This window comes from Perca flavescens, chromosome 13 (assembly GCF_004354835.1).
Source record: "Perca flavescens isolate YP-PL-M2 chromosome 13, PFLA_1.0, whole genome shotgun sequence".
Taxonomy (NCBI): domain Eukaryota; kingdom Metazoa; phylum Chordata; class Actinopteri; order Perciformes; family Percidae; genus Perca; species Perca flavescens.
Window position 1 is genome coordinate 8,641,163 of NC_041343.1, and position 27,172 is coordinate 8,668,334.

Consider the following 27,172-nt stretch of genomic DNA (forward strand, 5'->3'; position numbering starts at 1 on the left):
AGGTTTCGCGAGATTTGTTTTAATTTGCGAGTTTGGGAGTTATACCAAGGTGCTAATTTTCTTTGCTTCATCATCTTCTTTTTCAGGGGAGCAACGGAGTCTAAGGTTGTCCGTAGGCAAGTTGTAGCACCGTCTACAGATGTATCAATTTGAGAGGGACTGAGGTTAACATAGAGGTCCTCTGTTATGTTAAGGCATGACATAGAGTCGAATGCTGTTGGAATATCTTCTTTAAATTTAGCAATAGCACTGTCAGATAGGCATCTGGTGTAGAAGCTTTTATCTAATTTAATATAGTCAGGTAGTAAGAATTCGAAAGTGATTAAAGAATGATCTGTTAATACCGAATTCTGCGGAAATATTATTAAATCCTCAATTTCAATACCATATACCAGCACAAGGTCGAGGGTGTGGTTAAAACAGTGCGTCGCCTTGTGCACACTCTGACTGAAACCGATTGAATCCAGTAATGAGTTGAAAGCAGTACTAAGGCTATCATTGTCAGCGTCCACATGGATATTAAAACTATTCCTCTGTGGCCACTTGTCACAGTGGACTCCTCTGGGTTTACTGTAGACAGCCAAAGTCCTGACTCCTCTCCAGGTTACCTTCTGTTCTGCATCATTTCCTTTCCAAACACTCATAGAAGCTGTTATAGTTGGCCACCCAACCCTTATGTGGCAGCCACAGTAGTAATGCGGCAATAACAGATGGTATTTTCTTTGTTGTCTATTTTTCTTTACATCTGATTTTGAGGGTGGACTTACTTGTGTGGTACACCAGGGGTGTGTTGCACACAATAAGGGGTGTGCGGCACACTGTAGTTTATAGTTCCAAGTAGCTGAAGGTGTTAACTTTCAGCAAGGACTTCCTAAGATAACAGTGTATTTATTTGTAAGGTGCTGCTGACCCATATGTATTGCAATTGTTATATGCATTTTAATTCTGTAGTATTGTAGTTGTTTGTTCATGGTTTCAAGTCGTTCTAAGTCATGCTATCGGCATGGCTCTAGGGATGACCACTATGCATGGCTGTGGCTATTTGTAGCATCACGTGTATCTATAAACCATCATCAATGGTGATGTCTTCATCATTATTGATAAACATCCGAAAGATTATTAATGATTTAGTTTACAGAGCCGATATTGACAAAGTGCTACACTTTAAAAGATGAAACAAAAACAACATAAACACAGGGCAGTATAGTAATGCCTCGTATGTTGCCTGAAAAAGCCTGATAAAATGAATCGCATAAGTCATTAAAGCTGGGGTAGGCAGTTTTCTGGAAAAGGCAAAAAACATGGCTATAGAAAATCATGTCCCATGGTCACATATTTTAACAAAATTATTTTTTGCTAGCCATGCTGGAGGCAGGCTCTTGGGATGGCAATGTCCGTCTGTTGGTTGGTCTGGCTGGCTCATAAATCCTGGAGTCCCAAGTCGAGTCGCAAGTCCAGAGAATAGCAACTTGAGTCCAGGACTGGAGTACTCCATCACGGAAGGTTGGTGACATGTCGGAGGCTGCTGGGCCCAGCCCAGGCCCCCCATCCATTCTTTGGCATCGGCAATCGATGTCACTCAATATATATTGTTCTCTGTCAGTAGCTGGCAAGGTTTAGCGTTAATTTATTCTATATTTTTCTTCAGTGGTCCCTGCCGGGACAACATAAAAATCACAAATTAATACATTTAAAAAAAATTTTTTTCTTCTACTTCTATAACTGATGTGTGCAGTGGTGGTGGTGGTGGGGGGGGCTCTGGCAGATTGTCTACTAATGCTTAGCAGTGACAGCGTTGATGGAGGAGGAATCAGCTCTGGAGACTCCAAAGACAGGTTTGTGATTTTAGTGACTTTGTTAGGTTTTAACTTATCCTCACTACTAGGAAAGGTCTGTCAACAAAATAGCCGAATTCAAAAAGTTATAAAAAAAGTATTTAATCATCAGAACTGGATGACAAAAGATTAAACTACAAGTACATAATATACTTTGCAAAGCAGAGCACAAATGCAAGTACTCAACAGACCACGATAAAGCAGTTAGCTGTCCAGCTCCTACAAATGTCTCTGCTCATATTGCTAGTCTCACAGGGCGTCGTCCTCTCCCGTTGGCGTTGCAGACCAGATGTGTCCACATCTCATTGGGCTGATCTGACTCCACTTTGCTCTCCTCATGTGACGTTTGCATAGATACTAAAACATTCTCAGACTCCTGCATAGCTACTTAGACATTCCCATACTTCTTTTCTGAGAAATAATCGCGGTACAGAACATTGCGTGCATCTCAGCCCGATCATATTTTCGACGTACTTCCTTTTATCTATCACTCCCGCACCCCCCCTTTGTACCATCTGCCTGTTTCACATACTTTAAGTGGTCCGAAGGACAATACAATCTTTTGCGTACATCTTATTATATTATCTTTGTTTAAACTTTCCAGACCTAAAGGCCTGCCCAACAAATTCTTTTAAGTATGTATTTTACTTTGCGCAAAGAAGGTTTAGTTCAGTCTGAGAGTAATGTAGCATCCTTATCTAGTTTCTACTAGTTTACACATTTGTGCTGAAGACAGAAACTGTAAAATTGTTAAAGCAATAGAACTAAACTGTAAATTACCATTAATTAAACAACAATATATATAAGAATACATAAGTATTAATTCTATTTTCAACTTCTGCCAGCTAAAGAGAAGAAGCTTAAACCTCCACCAAGATCTGTGCTGACAGTACTCCCCTCTTCTGTGTCTTTATGCTTGGCAAATTCTGCTCGGGTCTCCTTTCTGCTCAGGCCCCTAGAAATATCCCTCTGTGTGGATGAAGGTATTGCATGAAAGAGCAGAGCTGGTAGTCTTCTTGATGAAATCCTGGAGGAGTGAGAAGCAGAATCTGACCCTAGGCCAGGACACTAGTGGTCTTCTTTTGAGAAAGCAACTTATTTTAGTGAGCAAACCGTTCCTCACATCCAATCCACTTCTGGAGAATCGACCAACCTCGTCTCCCCTCTCCTGGCTCCTGCGTCTAAATTTCTCTTTGTAGCTTGCACCAGCGTGGAGAATAGGAGATTCTTCAATGCTGCCGCTCGCATTATTGATGAAGGGAGAAAGAGGCTCACTGCTCAGAGGCCTGAAATTGTTGGATTTCTCAAGAAGAATCTGTCCCTCTAAAACGCAACTGGCACATGAGATGAGGGCTAGGTAAAAAGCTGCTCACATCAGGCAGTTATTGCTATTAGTTAAAGTAAAATCCCAGCTTGTAAAATGGAGAAATTGAGTATTGTGTGCGAAAAAAAAACAAGTCATTTTTACTGTGTAAGTTTGCAGAATGAAAACTAGCTAGTAAAATCCCAAAACAACTTTCCTGTTGTCTGGGGGGGAAAAAAACCAGCAAAAATAAGTGAATCTTTAAAAAAAATCATCTCAACCTGCTGTACAGTTATGTTCTCTCTGGTCCTTTGCAATCTGTATCAGAGCTGATTTTACTTACATATGCCTGCAACTAACGAATTTCATTATTGAATCATTTTCAGATTTTATTTCTCGATTAATCGATTTAGTCTATAAAATGTCAGACATTGGTGAAGAATATCCATCCAGGAAGATACCTTCAAATGTCTTGTTCTGTCGAACCAACGGTCTAAAACCCAAAGATATTTAGTTTACAATTATATGAAACTGAGAAAAGCAGAACATCTTCATCTTTGAGGGGCTGAAAACAGCATTTCTGGGGCATTTTTGCTTGAAAAAAAGAGATAAAAATCAATAAGTAATGAAGTTGCCGATGCAGTACCACGTGCAAATAATTTGTATAAAAATTCTAGATTTTTATTTTTCTTCTGACGACCAACTGATGAATTAATCGGCTAATGGTGGCAGCTCTAGAAGATGATGTAATGATCAGAGCTTTGTCTTTGACTTGTAAACTTCACATTGTGCCACAACTGTGTCGCAACAACTCATAAGAAATGTAGATGAGGATGTTTAATCAAATTATCCTTAAATAATGCTCGGGCTGCTGGGCTAAACATTTGCTCCATCTGTGATCCCAGCAGCTTGCTAATGCCTCCATAGAATTCAGTTTGTGACCTTTCCCCAAACTAAGCCTCAAGTCTGAATTTTTATGTTTTAAGAATTAAACCACCCAAAGCACATTTAGAAACCTGTTCCATAGAGATAACGAGCTAAAAAAATGTAACTTTTTGTTTTGATGTTTTAAATGCTGTGAGAGGCAGATAAGCCAGAGTAAAGTGCTGTTCATCCTCTTTTGTAGTGATGATTCTCTGAAATACAGTTCAGCCTGTACAGAAAGTAGTGGTGTTTACTTGTGACTAACCTCAGAATCAAACTTAAGTCAAAGAGGAAATAATTCAGATTACTATTGACTACAGTCTTTGATAACTTAAAATATATGGCCATAAGCAAGTGTATTTTAATACAGCAAGTGTAATTATGTGCCTAACCTATTAGTGTGAGGCTGGGAACATCGTGTTGCTATAATCTGCACCTGCACGGCTTCACACACAGTCGGGTAACACCTGTTAGAACACACACACACACACACACACACGCACACGCACGTATAACGGCACACGGAGGGGAAAACCCCTGTGTACAGTATGCGCTGTGTGATGATGACATTAGTGTGTCACTGTAGATCATCCTGACAGTGTGTGTGGGTATGCAAATGTATAAAACCAACAACAAATGTAAGATTGTAAATACTGGAAACACGTACGTCTTTTGAGTTTACCGGGAAATGTTGTTAAAATGTGATTTAGTGAGACACAAATAAGACAGCAGTGCTGATAACTGCATGTTACTAAAGCTTTAACAACTGTTGATGCACGGGGCAGCCATGTTGGATTTCTGAACTCAAGGTATTCTGTGGTTGTCGTTGTTGTCGTGTCGTGTGTGTGTGGAGTTCCGAGCTTGGATATCCGAGGTCAAGGGAGCGTGTTTCCGACTTGGACCTCGGAAAATCTGACTACTGAGTACTCCCTTAAATCTTGGTCAGCTAATGGACACACTAATCCATATGTGGATCTTATCTCCTTTTTTTAAGCAGATTAAAACCTATACCATGTGTGCATATGAATTAGGTTTAGCCCTTTCTCATAACGTATGTATATTTATTGAGTCTGTATCTGAGAGTAAGCTGCAGCAGGTTTCTAGAAGTGATAGAGATCACTGGGATTTAGAGGGCACGCAGTATCACTCCCAATGGAAAAGATAAAAGGCTTCTCATTTTCAGCAGCAAGAGATTAATCCTCTGCAGGTTCACGTCATCACAGGTTTCCAGCATCATGATATTGTATGCTTTGAATGGGAATTTAAAGATGGGCTGCACTGTGTTTTTTATCTGTATTAGAGAAACTCTTTCAGCCTTTCTTGCCAACCCTATCCGGGACACAGCCCAGTGCTACTAACGCTTTCTAAAATGGAAGATTAACTAGGAGCTAGGGCTGTGCAATTAATCAAATTTTGATCGTGATTTCGATTTTGGCTCCTAACGGTCACAAAGACAATGTTATCGAGGAAAAACAATTATTTTGCACATTACGTTTTTTTTGCAAAAAAAGAAAATTCACAGTGCAAGGTGTTTTCACTTTTGATGTTTAACTGTTTCACTGTTTTGTAAGTTCAACAAGTGTGACATCTTTCCAAAAGTCAATGAGTAATGGTGTTAAATAATTGTGATTTCAATATTTATCAGAATATTTGTGATTCAGATTTGTTCTTTCCCCACCTGAAAAAATAGTCTTCTACACCACAAATCTGCAGATCACTTTTCATGTCTGTTGTCTGGAGGGAGGGGCAATCAGGGTCGGGTCGGTCTTGGTAGAGGGACCCTTGTCATGCGACATTTCTAGAATTCCAGAAAGGTCAGCCATGCTGGAAGCTGCAGACTCATTGTCTATGTGTGAGTACAGGAAAAATAATTGGCTTACCCAACTTGCCAGTTTGCACTCCTATATCCTGTGTAATCCTGGGTTTTAATATAGCCCGAGGCAGCCCACCTCAGAGAGGGTGGCCCTGGATTTGGTTGGGATTGTCCCAGAGTGTATTTCTGTCCAGTCAGATTGATCGCCCCTCATGGATCCTGTGTCCAGTGTCTAGCCTGGGGAGCCTGTTCTCTCAATCACATTGCATTGATTGGTTATACAAGAATGGATTTAACAGGTTGTGTCTCGTACAGTGGCGTGTTAATCCTCACGATTGAATTAAAGAGTTCCAGGGATTAGTCTGTGATAGGTGAACACACATTAAAGGGGTTTCTACTGGTAAGGACTGCAGCTATGGTGTTTGTTTGTGTATTTAAAGCTACATTTTGCTGACAGACATGAACTTCCTGTGCTGTCAGTTGGAATTGTTTATCATCAGTAATATGAAGAGTGGACTCTTTGTGTGAGCCAGGACCTGGGCTGTATTTGCTTTGCTTATTTAGCACTTAAACCATAGCAGTGGTTGTTGATTTCACATATGCTCATTGTGTTCTTGTGTACATACTGACTTTTTTATACCTCTGTGCCAGCGTGGCCAAAAGCATTGTGTTTTCAGGTTGTCCATCCGTCCGTCCCATTTTTGTGAACGTGATATCTCAGGACCCCCTGGGGGAGGGAATCTCTTCAAATTTCGCACAAACGTGCACGTGGACTCGAGGATTAAAACCGATTTTGATTTTGGTGGTAAAAGATCACTGTGAGCTCACAAAACATTTTTGGGGTCGTAACTTAAGAATTCCTACGGTAATTATGACATTTTATATCCCAAAGGTCAATGTCACTGTGACGTCATAATGAAGGGGAGACATTTGGTTGGGTACTGACTGAATTGGTGACACTAATCTTCAAACTGTGGTGATTGTGTAGCTCTTTTGTGCTGCCGGGTTGAAGATGTGTGTGAAGCATCCACGTTTTGCCAAATACACTTAATACCCTTCATTAAACTGCTTCATTAGTTACAATATATAGTCCTGTGGATAGCTAGCTTTTAACAAGCCACGGTAAAACCGGTGGTTACCTGCTAACGCTAGCTTTCAGGGCACTTGGTAAATCACTATTTCTATACCACTAACAAGGCTCAAAATAGCACCACACTTAAACGGTAGCATAATGAGGGTCCCTACATGCAAACCGAAGCATTGACAACTTTGTAAGTGTACAAACCGTTAATTAAAAAGATAGATTATAAAGACTGTAGCGTTCGTGTTTACATTCGGACGCCATCTTGGAAAACCATCATGAGCAGTCAAACCACGAACGCTGTGCAACCAGTAACATAGCTCAAACACAGCGTTAGGTTTTTATTAGAGGGGATACCGATGGATCTTTTTCACAGCAGACATATTGACTTGTCATAGCAGGAAAAGCACAGCTGAAATTGATAACCTTAACGATGGCTCAATTCCATTAAGTGTCCCAGTAAGCTATATCAGTGAGCCAGCATGCACAATACCAGGGCCTCTCCTGAGTGGAATGCAGCCAGCATTAATGGTTTTGAATACACCTGTGCTTTTCCTACTATGACATGTCAACATGTCTGCCGTGAAAAAGGTCTATTGTGCCCTGGCGACTGTAGTCTGCTCTCTGCGACTGCTGGTGAGATGTGTCTGTCGGTCTGTCTAGTCCGGTCTGTCCAAGCAGTTCCCTAGGCTCTCTGTATCATCCAGCAGGAACAGCCAGTTCCTGCTGGGATTTCCACCCCCCCCCCCACACACACCCACTCTGCAGTTAATGTGACCTGTGCTTTGTTTGAGTTAGATGAAATGTGACAGGGGAGGGCGACAGGAGATAGGACCTGATCTACCTGTGGGTCCAGGGAGAGTGGAGCAGCAGGAAGGAAAAACCTCTTTAGTGTGAGAGAGCTCTGATTTGATATCAAAAAGCCATGTATTGGTTTGGGCTGACTGTGGCCTGTAATTAAAACGGAATAAAGGCTGGTGAGAATGGTGTCTGTAGTCTGTAAAAGCCTGCGGTAAAATTGTGTTGTCTTTATTGGAGATGAACAAAAGGCTCTCTGCCAAAAAAATAATTTTATTAGTTAGGATTTTTATTATCGCTTGACTTCCCCCAGGCCAAGACTGTGAGTACTGGATGGAGATCACTGAATCCTTGTTATTTTGCAATTGACTTAAATGGTCACAAATTAAGACCAGCAAATATATGTTCTCAGGTTTTTTTGACATGATAGCATCCGTTCTGATGGTCTCACTTAAAAATCTACACTGGTCAAACTGATCGGGCTATAATGTGCTTTAGTCGATTTTCTAGTGAAAATGAAGTTAATTTGATAATAGTGCCCTTTAATTAGACACAATTGTTCCTGACATTTGTCCTTTTAATAAGCTCTGCATGTTTTCTAATGCTGCGAACAGTGGCGATAAAGCTGTGTACAGCCACTGCAGTGCAGCCTGGTGTTGAAGTCTACCCTAATGGTCCTTCTGGCCCTGAAATCAATCTTTTGATCAGAACCAAGATACAAATGGCACCCATCTGAGTCCCAAGCGTACACACAAGACACACAGATCCAACAGTCTGGTGTATGCACACTGCCTGAGCATGAGCAGGACTGTAAACATTCATTATTTGGCCCTCTCTGTAAAGCATAGGAGGGATCAAAGCTCAGATAAGACGTGCTGTAACCTGTTTTGATCAGCTGACATTTACTCAGTGCGGTTAGATTACCTTTCAGTATGTTTTCCAGGTCTGTGTATAATAGCGATGCACTTTGCAGGTCAGCAGTCTTTCTGTTCCGCATGCATTTCGTAGAACATCCAAACACTTGCAGCTCTTGATGCAAAATGAATGCAAGAAAGAATCCTTTAAGACAGGAGAACACTTTTTTTTTTCTGCTGGAAATTCTGCCAGACGTCCCTTGCCTTCGGCTTTTGCCTCTCCATACAGCATTACACCATCAATACTACATACACCACACTTCCTTTGTGTTGGCGTTCTAAAATCCGGTGGATTTCTGAGGACTATGGTTAACTGATCCTCAGATCTCTGCAGGGTAAATCCAGACAGCTAGCTAGACTATCTGTCCAATCTGAGTTCTCGAATAAAACAACCTTTGAACGTACACATGTTCGACCAAAACAAGTTCCTTTCCGAGGCTATTTTGCAGAGGCACCGTTTATGTGTCCAAGACGATTGTGATTGGTTTAAGGAAATGCCAATAAACCAGAGCACGTTTTTCTCCCATCCCGGAATGCTGTATGGATTAGCCAGACCCTCCTTTGCCGCCCTGTGGAGGAAAGTCTGGCAATGTGAAACTAAGAGTCCCCTAACAGTCATTTCAAGCCAAAGGAGGATATTTTCCCTTAGCCTAACCAAACCACAGGGTTGTCGCATCATACATATTTTTTTTTTCATTTCATTTTTCTATGCTTTTCTACACACAGCCATGCCCTCTGCTCTCAACAGGTCTCCACACTGCAGTCACACAGATAAACACTGTATTTTTCAGAACATAAATCACAGCAGGTCTGAAAGGTTAGGCACTTCTATTGGCTGAACTAGGAGGCGTTCAGTTCACAGTTAAATACTGGCTGTAGCTGCTGGGCCTGCTCTTTGCACTCTGTCAAGGACCCCAGAGGAAGTCAAGAAAAACCTCAAAATACGCAGGACCAATATAAATGAACAACAAGTTGATGAAGGATTTTCTTTGGGTGCGTTAAGGCCTCTTTACAGTCGCCGTTCCCGACCTGTCGCGTGTCAATGTGACGTCAAAATGACGTAGATCTCGCTGGCGCGCCAGGATTTAAAGTTCCGACAAAGCGGAAAGGGGAAGCATGGACGAGTTCGAGGGCAAGCTTTGCGAGCAAGTGCGCCAATAGAAACTGCATTCTGATTGGTACCGGGTGCCAGGACTAGAGTGACTGCAAGTCTCTCTTGTAAACTTACTGGGTTAAGATGAGTTCTTTTATGGTGAATGAAAGGCTTGATCCGACGAAGTAGGTCATCGAATCGTTGGGCAGACATTCTGAAGTATTCAAAGTGCTTCTCTTCGTTTATCATCCTCATTTGTTTCACGAGGATATTGAGCTCACCATATTTATGTCTGGCGTTATTCAAAGGACGAACATTCCACCTTCTTTTTCTTTGTTTCTTTGCAAGCAGGCTCAAAAGCAGCTGTTCTTCCTCATCCATTGACTCCAATATCATCTTAGCTTAACTGTTGACATTGACGTCAATGCTGCTGCCAGTTCTGCCCTTGTTTACCTTTTTCTCCTTCTTCTAGTCTGTAGAAATGGCAAAGTCGCTATAGCCTTTCCTCAGTTGCAACACCTCTGTTCAGGAGAAGACTGCAACTAGTGTCGCGACCACCATGCGCGAATATAAATGGTTACGGCGCTCCCATGACGTCACACTGTCAGGCGATAGGTCGGGAAGGGCGAGTATGCCGCTCGCTTAAGGCTCCACGTTTCTCTGCGTTTCTTGCCAGCAAATAATTGGTTTTAGCCATGGATGTCTCTGTTTGCTGTCTGCACACAACAAAAAAAGCCAGGTTAGGGGTGAAAGTGGTTTTCTAATGGAATCATTTGTTCACCCTCTACAGCCCTCTCTCCTCTTACTGTAATTGGCTCTGCTGAAGCTTCTCCATCTACTAGTTGAAAGATGGCAGCTATTGAAAACACTTCATATTCAGATGTGGTTCTCTCTGGTTAAATCAATCCATTCCACCCCCCACCCCCTCAGTTTGTTTACTTAATTAAAGGAATATTTTGCACAATTATATGAGCTTGAAATATTGATATTTGAAACCACATTTTGTTGAGAGAAAGCATCAATCTTCCTAATTAATCTTCCATTAACAGCAGAATACAGAGCCATTCACCTTGTTCCTTTTGTGTAGCTCAGTTGTTTTTCTCAGTCAGTGTTGGCTTCATCAAGGTATGAAAGTCTTTATTATAGTGGCTACTAGGGCTGCACAATTAATCGCAATTTTATCAAAATCGCAATATGGACTAGTGCAATATCCAAATTGCAAGGGGGGGACGCAGTATTTGTCAAAGGCAAACAATGTGTCAAACCGAGCAGAGACTTCCTGGCCTACACATCTTATCCTCCAGACTAAAGAAAAAAATCTTTGTGTGGTACAGATCCTCGCAAAAAAGAAATCGCACTATAATCATTTTAATTTTTTTTTTATTTTAATATTTTATGATTAAAAATGAGAATAATACAAAAACAATCATTCCTTCCAATATCGTGAATCATATCGCAAGATCAGTCAAAATAATCGTGATTAGATATTTAAGGTACATTAACGGGCAGCCCTAGTGGCCTCATTCATACGAGTGAATGAAGCTTCAGTGGCACACATGAGAATTTTCACAGCGACATCTAGCGCACTTATTACATACATAATTATCACAGTAAAAGCCATAACGATATGTGTAGATGTGTTGCATAAAAGGTTTCTAGCCAATAGGCTAATTTGCAACCCCAGTCCTTGGTCAGGCCTTTCTAAAAAGATAATCCAAATATAATTGTCATGCAGCAGATACATTGTATGCTAATATATTACGTCAACATGTCACAGATTCATGACCACATTACATGAGCAGCGCACTATATGCATTTTTTATTTTTTTTGACATAACAAACATCACAAAACAGCACATCACGTAACAACACTATACCCCAAGCACCCAGCTGCTCGCACCCGCTCGTGTGTGTGTGTGTGTGTGTGTGTGTGTGTGTGTGTGTGTGTGTGTGTGTGTGTGTGTGTGTGTGTGTGTGTGTGTGTGTGTGTGTGTGTGTGTGTGTGTGTGTGTGTGTGTGTGTGTGTGTGTGCTCCTGCATTTATGGACCTGACTCAGTGGCTACATGTTTGGTTTTCTTTCAGCCAGTGTTTCACCTTTTCTATTAAATGTTTTCAGTTCGGTTTGTATTTTTATTTCAGTTAGTATATCATTCCAAAAATGGGTCCCTATCACTGAAAAACATGACTGGCCGAAAGTGGTTTTGCGTCCCCCTCTGCTATGCAGTTGCCACCCACTGCTCCCCTTGTGGCCACTCTCCTTGTATTTGTTTTTGTCACAAAAGGACAGAGTACGGCGGGATCTACATTATTTGCAAATTTTAAGTCAGTTTAAGAAAAGAGAACTTAATAAAGCTATCAAAATTTAAAAGCTTGTATTTCTGTACAATCAGTGGTGCCACATTGTTGGTTTCTGATCCATTATTTTCAGTGCCTGTTTGAATAATAATATAATGGGTTTGATTGTTGTCTGTGAGGCTTGGCCCAATACAGTAACACAGTAGGATAAGTGAGAGAGTATCATGGCATGAAAAAACAGTAAAGCTGACTTGACAGGTTTGTGATTCCTTCATCATTCTGAAACAGTTCAGATTCGTCTGGACAGTCTTATAGAGTTTGTTAATGTGTTTATTGAATTTGAGTTTGGAATCCAGATTAGTACCTAAATATTTAAATTCCTCAACTTCCTCTATGGCCTCTTGGTCTATTTTGTTAGTACACTTGGCTTTCCCTCTTATAGAAAAGCACATAGATACAGTCTTTTTGACGTTGAGGGTCAGATGGTTGTCTTTAAGCCACTGGGATATACCCTCCATTTCCTTCAGGGTCAGGGTCTCTGCTGCTTCATTTGGTGTCCTAGCTGATGCATAAATTACTGTATCGTCAGCGTACAATAATAGGATTAATTCCATAAAAAGGTGACAAATCTTCCGAGAGGCCAGGATATACAGCGGCATTCAGCTTACAAATCCAAAAAAGTTTTCCTTTTGTAATAGTCTCTTTAGTCTGTCACCACGCCCAAACATTAGGTGTGACTTCACTGACTTTGGTTGAGTACTCAAATTTAGCATTGCACTCCCACATTGTTACCCCCAGTTTGCCCTTGTATTGGAGAAAACGTGATGCATTGTCATGCTCCATAGGCTAAAAAACTGGCCCTACCGCATGTAGCTGGTGCTCTTTTTATTCCCCCCCCGGCCCGCCTCACTGCCACTGGCCAAAGGATAACTAGGGTTCACTGAGCGGATGGCCTTCTTATCTTCTTTATGCGTGTCCTACATAAAATCGCCCACACAATGTGTATACATGATAAAATTGGAATTGCAGTTAGGAAGTTGCTTACTGTGTTAAACTTTTGTCTGTAAAACTGGCTGTGTTCCTCTGTAAACGCAGTTTTATCATGCAGATAAGACATCAAGCGCTTTGATTTATTCAGTTCCCGATAATTGCAAAAATTAAGATGACTAAATAATATAACTATAAAGATTGACTGAATGAGTAGAGTATTGGAGCATTGCTTGAAGATGGTACTCTGCCTAAATGTGAAAAATGATATGATGTGTGTGAATTTAGTGGTGGTGGATATCAGGGCTGGAATAAAATCTCCATTACACCGCCTCCTTAGCTCCAATAATATATGCAGTTATAAAATATAACAAGACTGAAAATTCACCAAAATGTGTAACAACTTCAAATAATATTTTGCAGCTATTATAAAAAGACATTTAACAGTTTAACCCTATTCTAACAGTGTTTCAGTCACAATGTTTCTCAGCTGTGTAACATAGGGTAAAAGTGTTTGATTTTGTCTTACTCATTTGACAAAATGGATGGATGCATGCAGTGACATTTAAAAATAAAAGTTTTCCTTCATAATGAAACTGCTTCTAAAAACAAAAACAATAGTTTATAAAAGTCTGAAATTACAAAACAGACCACTGCTGCTCCTCCGCCTCCCACCAGCCTCTGGAGCCTACCACGATATTGCTCACACCTGCAGCGGGCTGAATGGTCGATAATCACTAGTTGTGATAGGAATTATGCTTTTGCTCAAATGAGTCAGGAGTCCAACAGTGCAATCCCTCTCGCTGCTGACAGTTAAAAGGTTTTTTATTCCTGCACTCACACTTTACATAGATTGAATAATGTAAAGTGTGTCTGTGTGTGTGTGTGTGCCCTGACACAGATGCAGCTCATTGATATATTTTTGTAATCAAACTGTAATAAATGTCACCTACCATTTAATTACTATCTTTATTTTTAGTATTTATATTACAGGTAGTCTATATCCAAGACGTTCCACTTCCGGGATTGCTCCGGTGCCACAGGAAATTCCGCCGGATGCATGTCTTTTCGTCTATCTGTCCAGTCTGAGTTTTCTGTTGCACGACTAAAACCACTTTTGAATGTACCCATGTTCCACCAAAACAAGTTCCTTCCCAATGCTGTTTTGCAGCAGCTCCGTGCGGAGCTTAGCGCCGCCCATGACGATTGTGATTGGTTTAAAGAAATGCCAATAAACCAGAGCACGTTTTTCTCCCATCCCAGAATGCTGTGTGGACTAGCCAGACCGTCCTCCGCAGCGCTGTGGAGGAAGGTCTGACAAAGCGAGACTATATTACAGGTGACATGTCTGTGCTCCTTTTTTAATGCCTGCAGATCCCCCTACTCTCTGATGAAGTTCAGTTTTTGTGCAGCGTTCTTCATGTCATAGTTTATATCTGATGACTTTTGTTTGTTAATATATGTGCCAGCCCACTACAACCCTGTATCCAAAATATTACTACCACTATTACAACTACTACTAGTAGTACAGCAGTAGTCATGTTCCCCTCAGGATGAATTGTAATAACTTAGGTGATCCCTTAACGTTTTATTTCGTCTATATTGACAACATCTCATTTAGGGGATTGCTCCGGTGCCACCGGAGGTACCGCCCGGTGTCCCTAGAAGCTACAACTGATAATCAAATTATATTTATCTTTTTTTTTTAGTAAAATACTCAACACATACTCGACAGCCATTTTAATTCCAGAGCTTGTCTGCCTATGAACACGTTTCACCAAAACAAGTTCCTTCCCGAGGCTATTTTTCAGAGGCACCGAACCTGCGTCCGGCTCTTTGCGCCGCCCAAGACAATTGTGATTGGTTTAAAGGAATGCCAATAAACCAGAGCACGTTTTTCTCCTATCCAGGAATGCTGTGTGGACTAGCCGCACCCTCCTCCACAGCGCTGTGGAGAAAGGTCTGGCAATGCGAGACTACATTTCATATAGCGCTATCATCAGGTTTTAATTTATTCAATACTTTGATTTATGACCAAATACCTGCACATTTAATGAAATTCCCAACAGTCTTAGCTGTATTTTGTGTTAAGTTGTGCAAATGCTTACACGCTGATGTTCAGCAGGTATTATGTTTTTCCTTCAGCGTGTTAGCATGCTGACATTTGCTAATTGGCACAGAACACAAAGTACAGCCGAGGTTGATGGGGATGTCGTTGGTTTTACAGGTAATTACCAAAGTACTGGACAGATAGAAGTGTTGACTTGATGATGGCACTACAGTAGCTGAGAGGTTTGGAGAGGTCATAAAATTCACTGCAATCCATCCATTAGTTGTTGAGAGATTTCACTTAAAACCACAAATGTGGACCTTGTGGTGGCGCTAAAAGACAAGTCAGCGGTTCACCCAAATAATTAGGTTTCATCCTCTGGGAGACCTGAATGTCTGTAAAAAAATGTAATCACAGTCCATCCAATAGTTGTTAAGATATTTCAGTCTGGACCAAACTGGTATGTGCCATCCCTGGAGCCATGCTAGTATGGCAGTAAATGTGATACACTGCAGTTGGTTGGAGCTGTGGCTGTGCAAATGAATGAATGAATAAATGAGTTTGACCCACCTGGACAAAATGGAACACTGTTATTTTTTAATTTGAAGCTCTACCTTCCTGACAGACTTCAGGAATAGCATAACATGGCCCATTTACTGACCATTTCTTGTCTAATACCCACAGAGCAGAACTGACTTTGAATTTGGCAGAAAAAAAAACACACTTTTCCTCTTGATTCCCGCTGTTACATAGATGAATACTGTTTTGAGTGCTGGTCCTTTTCCTTGGATGGCTGGGAATAGGCTCACTTTGTATGTCTGTGTTCTTCCACCCAAAACCTAAACCAGATGTACTAAAGAGCTTTGATATTCCCTGTCTGAGGTAATGTGCTGCTGACTTGATTTTGATTAAATATGAAAGATGAAAAAGCACAATAAACAAAGTCTGCCTAAATGTCTGGTTATATGGACGCATACTGTATGCACACAATACCTTCTGTGGTTTTCATGTGTGCATTTCTGTGTGTGTGTGTTAGTCCACCCACGAGCATGTCATGGGCATACAGGGTGCCATGAGCAAAGGCATAAAGCATAATTAGCTTTGCAGCATTTGGGTTGGGTCGTATCAGGGGGACATTTATTTCAATTTATGAACGCATGTCTACTGTAAGTAACTTGAGCCACCAGACCACCCACACAAAGAGAGATGGCATTTTCTCTTTTATCAGACTGGTTGATTAAAAGTCTGTCTCACAGGTGATCTTTGCTGCAAGATGTGGCCAACCAAACATCCGTGATAGAATGCAAAGGTTATAATTTACATGTAATGGAAGTGTAATTTCCCACATACATTTGGGCTGATAATATGGACAATATCAGATTTTGCAATATATTTGACCACACATACGATATTCTAAAGTGATAATTTTTTGTGGCTGACAAGCAGCTTTTAGACTCGAGACAATTCTGCGAAAAGAAACTGATTGTAATGTGGATAGGATGACCAAGAACACGATAAGGCAAATGCTATTGAGAAAAATGAACTCACGTAACTAACACCACACAAAGACAACGTTTAAGCTAAATCATGAGAGCAGGTGTACAATAAATATATCCATTATGCTATCTATTATGTTATACCAAATAAACGAGCAAAATTTTTCTAGTGGTGTAGCTCTTGGGATGGCAGTGCCTCCACTTTCAGACTGAAAAATGTTAACAACTATTAGATGGATTGCCATGACATTTTGTAAAGACTGTCATGTTTTCCAGACGATGTACCCTTATGACTTTGGTGATCCCTTTGCTTTTCCCTCTGGCTCCACCAGCTGGAGGACATTGTGCTTGTATTGTAAGTATTGAAATTTGGTACAGACTAGGGATGGGCGATATGGCCTAAAATCTATATTGCGATATACATTGCAGCCTCTTGTGATAACGATATATATCACGATATATAAATTATAATAGAACCATTTCAGAACAGGTTACATAGACCCTAAGAAAAGACTAACTGCTAAATGTATTTTTTTTTAAAGAGAAAGAAACATAGTATGTAGTTTTGAGAACACTTATTGTGCAAAACTGTAATTATACAACATAATGTTGCAGATAAATAAAATTTAAGTACACTAGTTCCAGAGACTTTCCTTTAGTGCAAACCATTCTAAAAGGCACTACACTTAGTTTAAGTCCTTGGTTCTTAAATGTATAGTATAAAAGTTTCTTTACAGTAGTGCCATGCCACAGACAGTAAAAAGTGCAAAACAGACACGTGTGTGTGTGTGTGTGTGTGTGTGTGTGTGTGTGTGTGTGTGTGTGTGTGTGTGTGTGTGTGTGTGTGTGTGTGTGTGTGTGTGTCTGCGTGTGTCTGCGTGTGTCTGCGTGTGTCTGCGTGTGTCTGCAATCACCGGCTGCCAAGATTCCAATGGTCCGTTTTATATAGTGAATGGTCAGGCTGATGAAAGGCTCCATGGTACGGCTCGACCACAGGTCGGTTGTAGGGTCCAAATAATGGATGTTGCACCATTCTTTTTCACGAGCTCCTCCTTTTCGCTTTCAGACATGTTTACTCAAAATGACAATGATGCGTTGCAGCCTGTTGCAGGTCGTGGCTCTAAATTTCGCAGGTAGATTGTGTCAACATGCAATATAATTAAAATCCCAATTTTGTGTCGTTGACATTACATCGCCCATTACTAGTACAGACATTTATGTTCCCCAATGACTGAATTGTAATAACTTTGGAGATCCTCTGACCTAGTCATTTAGCGCTAAAAACGGGTCTCAATTTGTCCTGTTGTTTGCCTTGTGTTAGTGCTAATGAGTAAATGTTAACACTAGGGCTGTCAGCATTAACGCGTTAATCGCGATGCGATTAAGGGCCGAGCATAACGCGTTAATTTTTTTTAATCGCTTTAAGCGCATGCCGCCATTTATTAATTTATTTCACACTTCTCTCTGCTTTGCGTCATGCCTAATGGGCTACTATTTTGACCCTATCCGCACCTTTACTTATCATCAAGCTGCCATACTTCCTCGAAACACATCCTGCTGCTGCAGGCATGATGGAAAAATGCAGCCGCAACACGATTCTGAATGGTGCTTTTTATTTTCCAAAACTCCCGGAAGGCTCGTAGACAAGTCGAAATGCTAAATTAAAATATCACCGACGCACGTCAAGCTTGAGCTACCACCTACGAGCTAAGCGTAGTTCAGTTAACGTGACTCATGTTGATGCTAGCGGGCTCAGGCAAAGCACTATTTTGGAGAGTGCTACTTGCCGACCTGTTGATGAAACCAAATCCCCAAAAATTACTACTGCTCTTGCGAAATGGGTGGCAACTAACTGCAGACCTGTCAGCATTGTAGAAGACTTGGGTCTTTAAAGAAGTCCTACGGTTGGCATGTTCTGACCCATCTTATACATTGCCATCGAGGAGGACAGCAGTTTCACGCACGCATACGCAGCCTGTACGACACGGAGAAAGCAGCTGGAACTGCTGCAAAGTGCAAACGCTGTCTCATTAACTGGTGATCACTGGATGTCAGTGAGTAATCCAAATGATTTAGAAGTTACTGCACACTATATTGACTCTGGTAAGGATAGGGATTTTTAGTTTTTTAGTTAGATACTCGGAGGAATTGTGCAATTATGACAGATTCACACATTTTTCTTTTGTTTACAGTAAATAAAAAATAAACAAATACAAATCTTAAAATCAAGTTCATAAAGTAACTTTCTTTGCATTCATTTGATTCCCAATCAAGATACACTGGTAAGAATTGCTTTCCATTGTTAATATGTACTTAAAAACAGTTCTGAAATGCAAAATAATAGAATGTTAATCATGTGATAAAACATGCGATTAATCGCGATTACAAAAAATAAATAATCATTTGACAGCCCTAGTTAGCACGCTAAACTAAGATGGCGAACATGTTAAACACTACACCTGTTAAACATTAGCATATTAACATTGTCATTGTGACCATGTTAGCATGCAGTAATTAGCATTTAGTTAGAGCCACCTGCCAATCCAGTCCAGTTTATTTAACAAGCATTCAAAATAAAGAGAACCATTTTTTCTCTTGGTTTTCATGTCATTGTTTATATCCAGTGGCTTTTGTGTGTTAATATATGTCCCTATAACTACTGGTGGTAGTAGTAATCATGTTCCCCTTTTAGGATGAATTGTAAAAACTTTGGTGATCCCTTTAACGTTTCATAAAGCACTATCATCAGGTTTTAATTGATTGATTACTTTGAGTTATGACCACATACCTGCACATTTAATGACATTCCCAGCAGTCTTAGCTGTATTTTGTGTTAAGTTGTGCAAATGCTTACACGCTGATGTTCAGCAGGTATTAGGTTTTCCTTAAATCAGTGTGTTAGCATGCTAACATTTGCTTATTAGCACAAGTACAGCCGAGGTTGATGGGGATGTCGTTGGTTTTACAGGTATTGACGAATAGAAGTTTTTGACTTGATGATGGCACTACAGTACATGGTACGTAGAGAACTGTTTTTTTCTCTTGATCCAAATGTGGATAGAGTGTAGATCAACTCTTCCTACTGCAGCTGACTCCGCTCACAGCCTCTCCTCCTTTCTCTTCCAGCTGTGGTGGAACGCTGCGACCGGAGGCTGGCCCAGCTCCCGTTGATGCTGGTGGGCGCTCCCCAGTACTCTCCCTGCAACCTGCTCCTGCCTCCCCGCCCACCATGGCTATGAGCAGTGACCCTGGCCGTGAGATGCTGGACCCCGACTCTGACAAACGGACCAGCAGTCTCGCAGACAAAATGACTGCCTTGACAACGGAGGACTCCAGCGGCTCTGCGTCCAACGGCGTGAGGAATGGCGGGGCTCAGCAGGACGCGGCTCAGGCCAAGAAGACTCGTGCGCTGCGGCCTCACCTGACTGGGAGGAAGTTGTCGCTGCAGGAGCGAGGCACTTACCTGTCAGGCTCTGGGGGAGGATATACGCACACATCCCCTCGTGTGGCTCGCAGGCCCACCGTGGAGTCTAAGCGTGTGTCCATCTCAGATGATCAGGTGAGGAAGTGATTTACATTTTTTATGAATTAATAATCATTAAATTATAGTTCTAGAGCGCAACAGTGTGGTTCCGGAAAGTAAATATCCCATTAATTTACTCCGTAAGGGTTTTGATTATCAGCCATGATGTCTACACCATGCGAGGTAGTCTTATTACGAGCTACGAGATAGTGATTGAGAAATGGTTTATGCCCCTGTAAAGCCAAATCTTTTTAAGATTATTTTTTGGGGCATTTTTCAACCTTTATTTCAATAGGACAGCAGAAGACATGAGAGAGAGAGAGAGAGAGAGAGAGAGAGAGAGAGAGAGAGAGAATGACATGCAGCAAATGGCCAAAGGTCGGAGTCGAACCCGGGCCCGCTGCGTCGAGGAGTAAACCTCTATAAATGGGCCCCCACTCTAACAACTGAGCTATCCGGGCACCAAAATCAACCTTGTTTTGAGAAAAACACTCTTATTCAATATGTCATGAGAAGTACTACAATAACAATCTTAGGCGTAACAGCGACGTCTCTGAATGGTTGCCATGGAAATGTTTATCACACCTGTGAACGGGTAGTGACCTGCTACCATTGAAGTCTACAGTGTGATGGTTTTTTATACACAGTCTTGTTCCTTTGCATTTTTTGCCCTTTTTCAAAATGTTCTTTTGCGCCGAATCAAATGTTTTATGGTCACAATTTACCTCATAGCTGGTTGGCTTGAGTCCAGACTTAAAACTCAAACAAAAGCATTTTCCGAAACGTTGATGGAGCAATTGAATGGGGAAAATCCCTTCCGGAACCAGAGTCGTTCAAAAAGTGGGCTGTCGCTGTTAAGCTGTTTGCAGAAGCAACATTACATTTGTGATAAATAGCTATCAAGGCAAATAATGGCCACACCTGGGAAGGGGAGTGCAGACAAATCCAATAACAATCAAAAAGCTTCAATCGTCCACCTATATCAAAACACCTATACCCTCTTTAATGATCCAACATATGATGTCCTCTGATTTGCACATATGCTGATTCTCTGCAGTTGGGTGTGACATGTGGTATGATAGCAGGAAGTGTAACACAAACTGAGAACAAACGGCTCCATTGAGCTGATGAGAGCCGTTATACATCATAACTAAATAGGAGCGCCGTATAGCTCAATATTAAATTATCACCAAAGAAAGAGGAGCAGAAGGCCAGTGGACATCATGACTGGAAGAGGGACGCGTGAGAAGGTGTGCACACTAGTCTCTCATAAGCACCCATCGTGGAAACATGCCTCTGTGTATTAGCTTATAATGCATTATAATCTTTGCTTCTGTCACTGGTGTCCTGCCTATATAATACTACAGTACATGCTCTGCACTGTGAGAAGATGTTGGTTGCACTTACATGTGACAGCATTTTGTTTCCGACTTTAGCTTTGACGAGCACTTTTGACTCATCAGACATTTAATGCATTCTGGCTGGCATTGTGCTGCTGGATACACCATTAAAGTAGTAAGGGGGTGGGCGGGAGCATTTAATGATTTCCTTTGGAACATTTCTGCTTGTTTTCCTGTGTGTGCGCATGTCTGTCTGTATAAATGATAAGACATTTGATACAACTTTGGTGACAGCTAATACCTTTCCTATTGTGTTTTACACACTAGTTTTAGATTTTGGCTGTTCAGGTGGTTACATGTTCCACGGTCACCTCTCGCTGGCTGTTATACTGGGAGCCTCACATGCCTGTTGCATTTACGATATTTTTTTACTGCACCTTGAGTAAATAAGGAGATTGAGTTTCAGAGGTGTTAAAGAGACAATCTGCTTTATTGCCTTCGTTCCAGGGTTTCAGGGAGGCAAGAGTTAGCTGACACCCCCAACCCCCAGGGATAGACACCATATTAAAAGTGTAGGTGCACTGGAGGCAGTGTTAAGCCTAACCTCATTGATTTCCAAACATCTCGCCAAAGGGCTGCATTAAAAAAAATGTACCAGCTGGCCAACACTGGCACATTTACAGAGATGTTGATTCATTTGCATTGTCCTTATAAATATATAAATTAAGTTTGACACATTTAATGTGGATACATTTTAGCAGTGTATTATCAAGCATACATTTTAACAACTACAATTAAAGGTACTTGACACTTCTTGTGTCCTAATGTAACTGATGATTGCGTAAGTGATGATTTACATTATATCATATTAGCCAGGCCAGTTTTGCCTGGGCCCGGGACGAGATCTTAGATGGCCCCCCCCCCCCTCGCGGCCAGATCTCTCCTTTTCCCCTGCTCTTCCTCTCCTCACATCTCTCACTGAAATTAAGTGTGTAATCAGTCTCTGATCCATCCTGCTCAGACTATCCGACAGGGCAGCGAGCCCCTCCCGCATCACTCTCTATCTCTCTCTCTCTTCTCTCTCACGGGTAGCCTGACTCTGTCCCTCCGTTGCGGGGCAGCGGGCCCCTCCCGCATCACTCTCATTGTCACCTGACTGCATCTGGATCTCTCTCTGTCTCATCCTTACTGACGGAGCTACCAAACTCAACTGTTTCTGTCAAAGTTAACGTGTTGTGTCAGGCTTTTATACGAGCTAATGGACGTTAACATTAGAGCTGGCCTGTTAAGTTACGTTACAAGGCTCGTAAACGTTGGCTGCGCGGTTTCTTACCTTGCTCTACGTTGACAGTTCAGGCTTCACCGTCACCACCTTTTTTTAAAATATTTGTTTAGAAAATCTCTAAAGCCTCTATTTTCTTCTTCTCTTTTCTTTCCTTTTCCGAGCTCCGGACTTGTGCTGACCGAACATTTTGAGCGTACTGAACTTCAAATCAAGTGACAACATCAAATTTTGATCAGTGGCCAAACCATTTTTATGTTGGGGGTGGGGTTCTTGACCACCATTTCCAGGACAATTAGGAAGAAAACAAATAAAAAGCTTTTATGTAATTCAAATATTATGCTACATATTTTTTTCCACAAATAGGCCTATTTAAAAAAAGATTTTTAATTATTCCATAATTTAATGAGGGCCCAGTTCTGGGCCCCCCCTACTGTGGGCCCGGGACAACAGACCCGTTTGTCCCCCCCTATCGGCGGGCGTGATATTAGCTTTTTAGATTCTCTAAAATATTTTTTGTTACTCAGCACTTAGAGGTAACGTAGCACCTAACGGAATTGTTTGAAATTTGGGAAGTTTGCTTTCCTAAATGTTATGGTAGAGCCAGGAGACATTTAGCTTAGCTTATAGCTTAGCTTAGTTTAAAACTGGAAACAAGGAACAAGCTAGCCTTCCTCTGTTCAAAAGGTAATACAAAATCCACCAACCAGCACCTCTAAAGCTCACTAATTAACAACCTTACCGTGAGGTTGCAAGGCAACCATTGGAGACTCGTGGAAGTCACTGAGCCCGGCCAGGAAATAGTCCCGCACATAGTTTGGACTCCTGTAACCTCCTGTAAAACTGCAAAGTATCATTTTACTTTTGGGTTTTTGTATGTGATAAACACAATATAATGTGTTTAGTGAGATTTAGAGATGCTGGTAGGTGGACTTTGGACAGAACCAGGCTAGCTTTTGTGCTAAGCTAAGTTAACAAGCTGCTGGCTGTGGCTTCATATTTAGTCGTATAGACCTGAGAAAGTTATCGATCCTCTTACTCTTAGCAAGAAGGGGCATACGCATATTTGCCAACATGTTGAACTATAACTTTAAAACTGTAACTATGGAGACAGTTGATCTACAGTTGATTGCTTATCATTAATGCTGAGTAATATATATATATATATATATATATATATATATATATATATATATATATATATATATATATACAGTGAGGAAAATGAGTATTTAAACACCCTGCTATTTTGCAAGTTCTCCCACTTAGAAATCATGGAGGGGTCTGAAATTGTCATCGTAGGTGTATGTCCACTGTGAGAGACATAATCTAAAAAAAAGATCCAGAAATCACAATATATGATTTTTTAACTATTTATTTGTATGATACAGCTGCAAATAAGTATTTGAACACCTGAGAAAATCAATGTTAATATTTGGTACAGTAGCCTTTTTTTGCAAGTACAGAGGTCAAACGTTTCCTGTAGTTTTTCACCAGGTTTGCACACACTGCAGGAGGGATTTTGGCCCACTCCTCCACACAGATCTTCTCTAGATCAGTCAGGTTTCTGAGCTGTCGCTGAGAAACACGGAGTTTGAGCTCCCTCCAAAGATTCTCTATTGGGTTTAGGTCTGGAGACTGGCTAGGCCACGCCAGAACCTTGATATGATTCTTACAGAGCCACTCCTTGGTTATCCTGGCTGTGTGCTTCGGCTCATTGTCATGTTGGAAGACCCAGCCTCGACCCATCTTCAATGCTCTAACTGAGGGAAGGAGGTTGTTCCCCAAAATCTCGCAATACATGGCCCCGGTCATCCTCTCCTTAATACAGTGCAGTCCCCCTGTCCCATGTGCAGAAAAACACCCCCAAAGCATGATGCTACCACCCCCATGCTTCACAGTAGGGATGGTGTTCTTGGGATGGTACTCATCATTCTTCTTCCTCCAAACACGGTTAGTGGAATTATGACCAAAATATATATATATATATATATTCTATTTTGGTCTCTTCTGACCACATGACTTTCTCCCATGACTCCTCTGGATCATCCAAATGGTCATTGGCAAGCTTAAGACGGGCCTTGACATGTGCTGGTTTAAGCAGGGGAACCTTCCATGCCATGCATGATTTCAAACCATGACGTCTTAGTGTATTACCAACAGTAACCTTGGAAACGGTGGTCCCAGCTCTTTTCAGGTCATTGACCAGCTCCTCCCGTGTAGTTCTGGGCTAATTTCTCGCCTCTCTTTGGATCATTGAGACCCCACGAGGTGAGATCTTGCATGGAGACCCAGTCCGAGCGAGATTGACAGTCATGTTTGGCTTCTTCCATTTTCTAATGATTGCTCCAACAGTGGACCTTTTTTCACCAAGCTGCTTGGCAATTTCCCCGTAGCCCTTTCCAGCCTTGTGGAGGTGTAAAATTTTGTCTCTAGTGTCTTTGGACAGCTCTTTGGTCTTGGCCATGTTAGTAGTTGGATTCTTACTGATTGTATGGGGTGGACAGGTGACTTTATGCAGCTAACAACCTCAAACAGGTGCATCTAATTTAGGATAATAAATGGAGTGGAGGTGGACATTTTAAAGGCAGACTAACAGGTCTTTGAGGGTCAGAATTCTAGCTGATAGACAGGTGTTCAAATACTTATTTGCAGCTGTATCATACAAATAAATAATTAAAAAATCATATATTGTGATTTCTGGATTTTTTTTTTTTAGATTATGTCTGTGGACATGCACCTACGATGACAATTTCAGACCCCTCCATGATTTCCAAGTGGGAGAACTTGCAAAATAGTAGGGTGTTCAAATACTTATTTTCCTCACTGTATATATATTAGGAAACGTGCAACTGAAAGCATCTCTTTGTGCTAACCCATGAAAATATTATGTAGATGGGGGTGACTGCCAAATCTCTATTTTCCTCTTGACTTTTTTTCAATTCAGAGTGAACATTAAATATTCATGACATCTGCCAGGATGTGGAACCCCTCTGAATTTAACAGACTGCTGCCACAGACTCGCAGACCTGGCATTGTCTCCTTTCCTATCTGAAAATGGAGTTGCAGCTCTCGCACTGAACCATAAAAAAGGACTCTTGTTGCTTGTATTTCCTGTTCTCACTAGAGAGAGAGAGAGAGAGAGGCGCAGGCATTTCTTGCATACATAAACATCAGTTATGGCTGACATTTTGAGTTTCTTCACTGTTACTTAGAAGTACAGCAGTTCCCCAAATGGGAAAGTGTATAGGAATTACTCACACGTGCATTCTTTCATTATTTGGTTTCTTTTATCTCCCCACCCTTATTACAGAAATACAAATGTCCTCCCTGACAATTTAGGAAGCCCTGTACTAAGCCACATGAGGAAACACTGTGTCTATAGTTTATATAATGGTTTAACGGAAGCACTCATTTTGTTTTCTCTGTGTGTTGCAGACAACTCAACTTTGGTTTCTCACTTCTGACTTTCCCATCGCATTTATTATTGTCTTTTACTCTATTTTGTACACACACATGTAATGTGTATAATTTTCTCTTACCTCCGGAAGTGGGAGGAATTTTTAGAACACATTCACTTCTCAGTTTTGTGGGTTAAGTTAGGATTAGGAAAATCCAGAGAAACCACCCAACATAACAGGGTTAATTGTTAGAAATGTTCTTTGTCAGTACTTGGGAGCATAATGATTTGTGTCAAATCACATCACACATCAATCACAGGGATGTACAGCGCCCACAATATGAGATAATAACTGAAAATGATGAAGAAAAATAAATGGGGAAATGCATTTATAGACACACTAACATGGATGGACAGCTGTATACAGACCTGGAAATAAGCCACACAAACTAAATGTCCATCAACAGGAAACTAAAACATTTCCATACTAACTAATCCAGCAGCACTCTGTGAGGAGTCTCTGGGTCATTTTGTTAAATAGTTTTGTGCATTTTATTGCTGATGAGTCCCCTCTCCGCTTGGGTTTCTATTCACAGCCACTTTGTATTATACCGAAATGGATAACAATGAAATGACTTCCTCTTTACCTGAGTAAGGAATAGAAATGTCCATGACAGTACTGGAAATTGATATACCAGTGAGCTGACTGTGTGAACTGTGTGAAGTGTAAGTGTTAGAGCTTGCATGTATGAGTCTCCTTCAGAAGTTTCCTCTGAAAAGTTCAGTCTTGTCCATTGTATCGGTCATGTCTGACTTACTTATAAACAGCAACAGAAAAAAATGTAAACTAACTTTCTCATCCCCTTGAGCAAAGATAAATGCTTCTGTCTTTTTCTTCACAGTACATTAGTACAGTAAATGATGTGCGTATTTTAAACCTTGTCAAGTACAGCAGTGGTTGATACTGAAGACACATACTGAACTGAATGTGTGTTCATTTAATATGTAATCTTTGAGTAAAAGTAAAGATAGAAAAG

General features: G+C 41.0%; 1 protein-coding gene across 3 annotated transcripts in view; it reads left to right on the forward strand.

Annotated features, from left to right (window-relative positions):
• The window catches only part of camkk1a (calcium/calmodulin-dependent protein kinase kinase 1, alpha a), a 75,164-nt gene that overhangs the window by 11,644 nt on the left and 36,348 nt on the right, over window positions 1–27,172 (forward strand). For all 3 annotated transcript variants that reach the window (XM_028596128.1, XM_028596130.1, XM_028596129.1), the window contains exon 2: window positions 19,717–20,149. In XM_028596128.1, coding sequence (XP_028451929.1) covers window positions 19,717–20,149 — 433 coding nt within the window. The remainder of the gene's footprint in view (window positions 1–19,716; window positions 20,150–27,172) is intronic.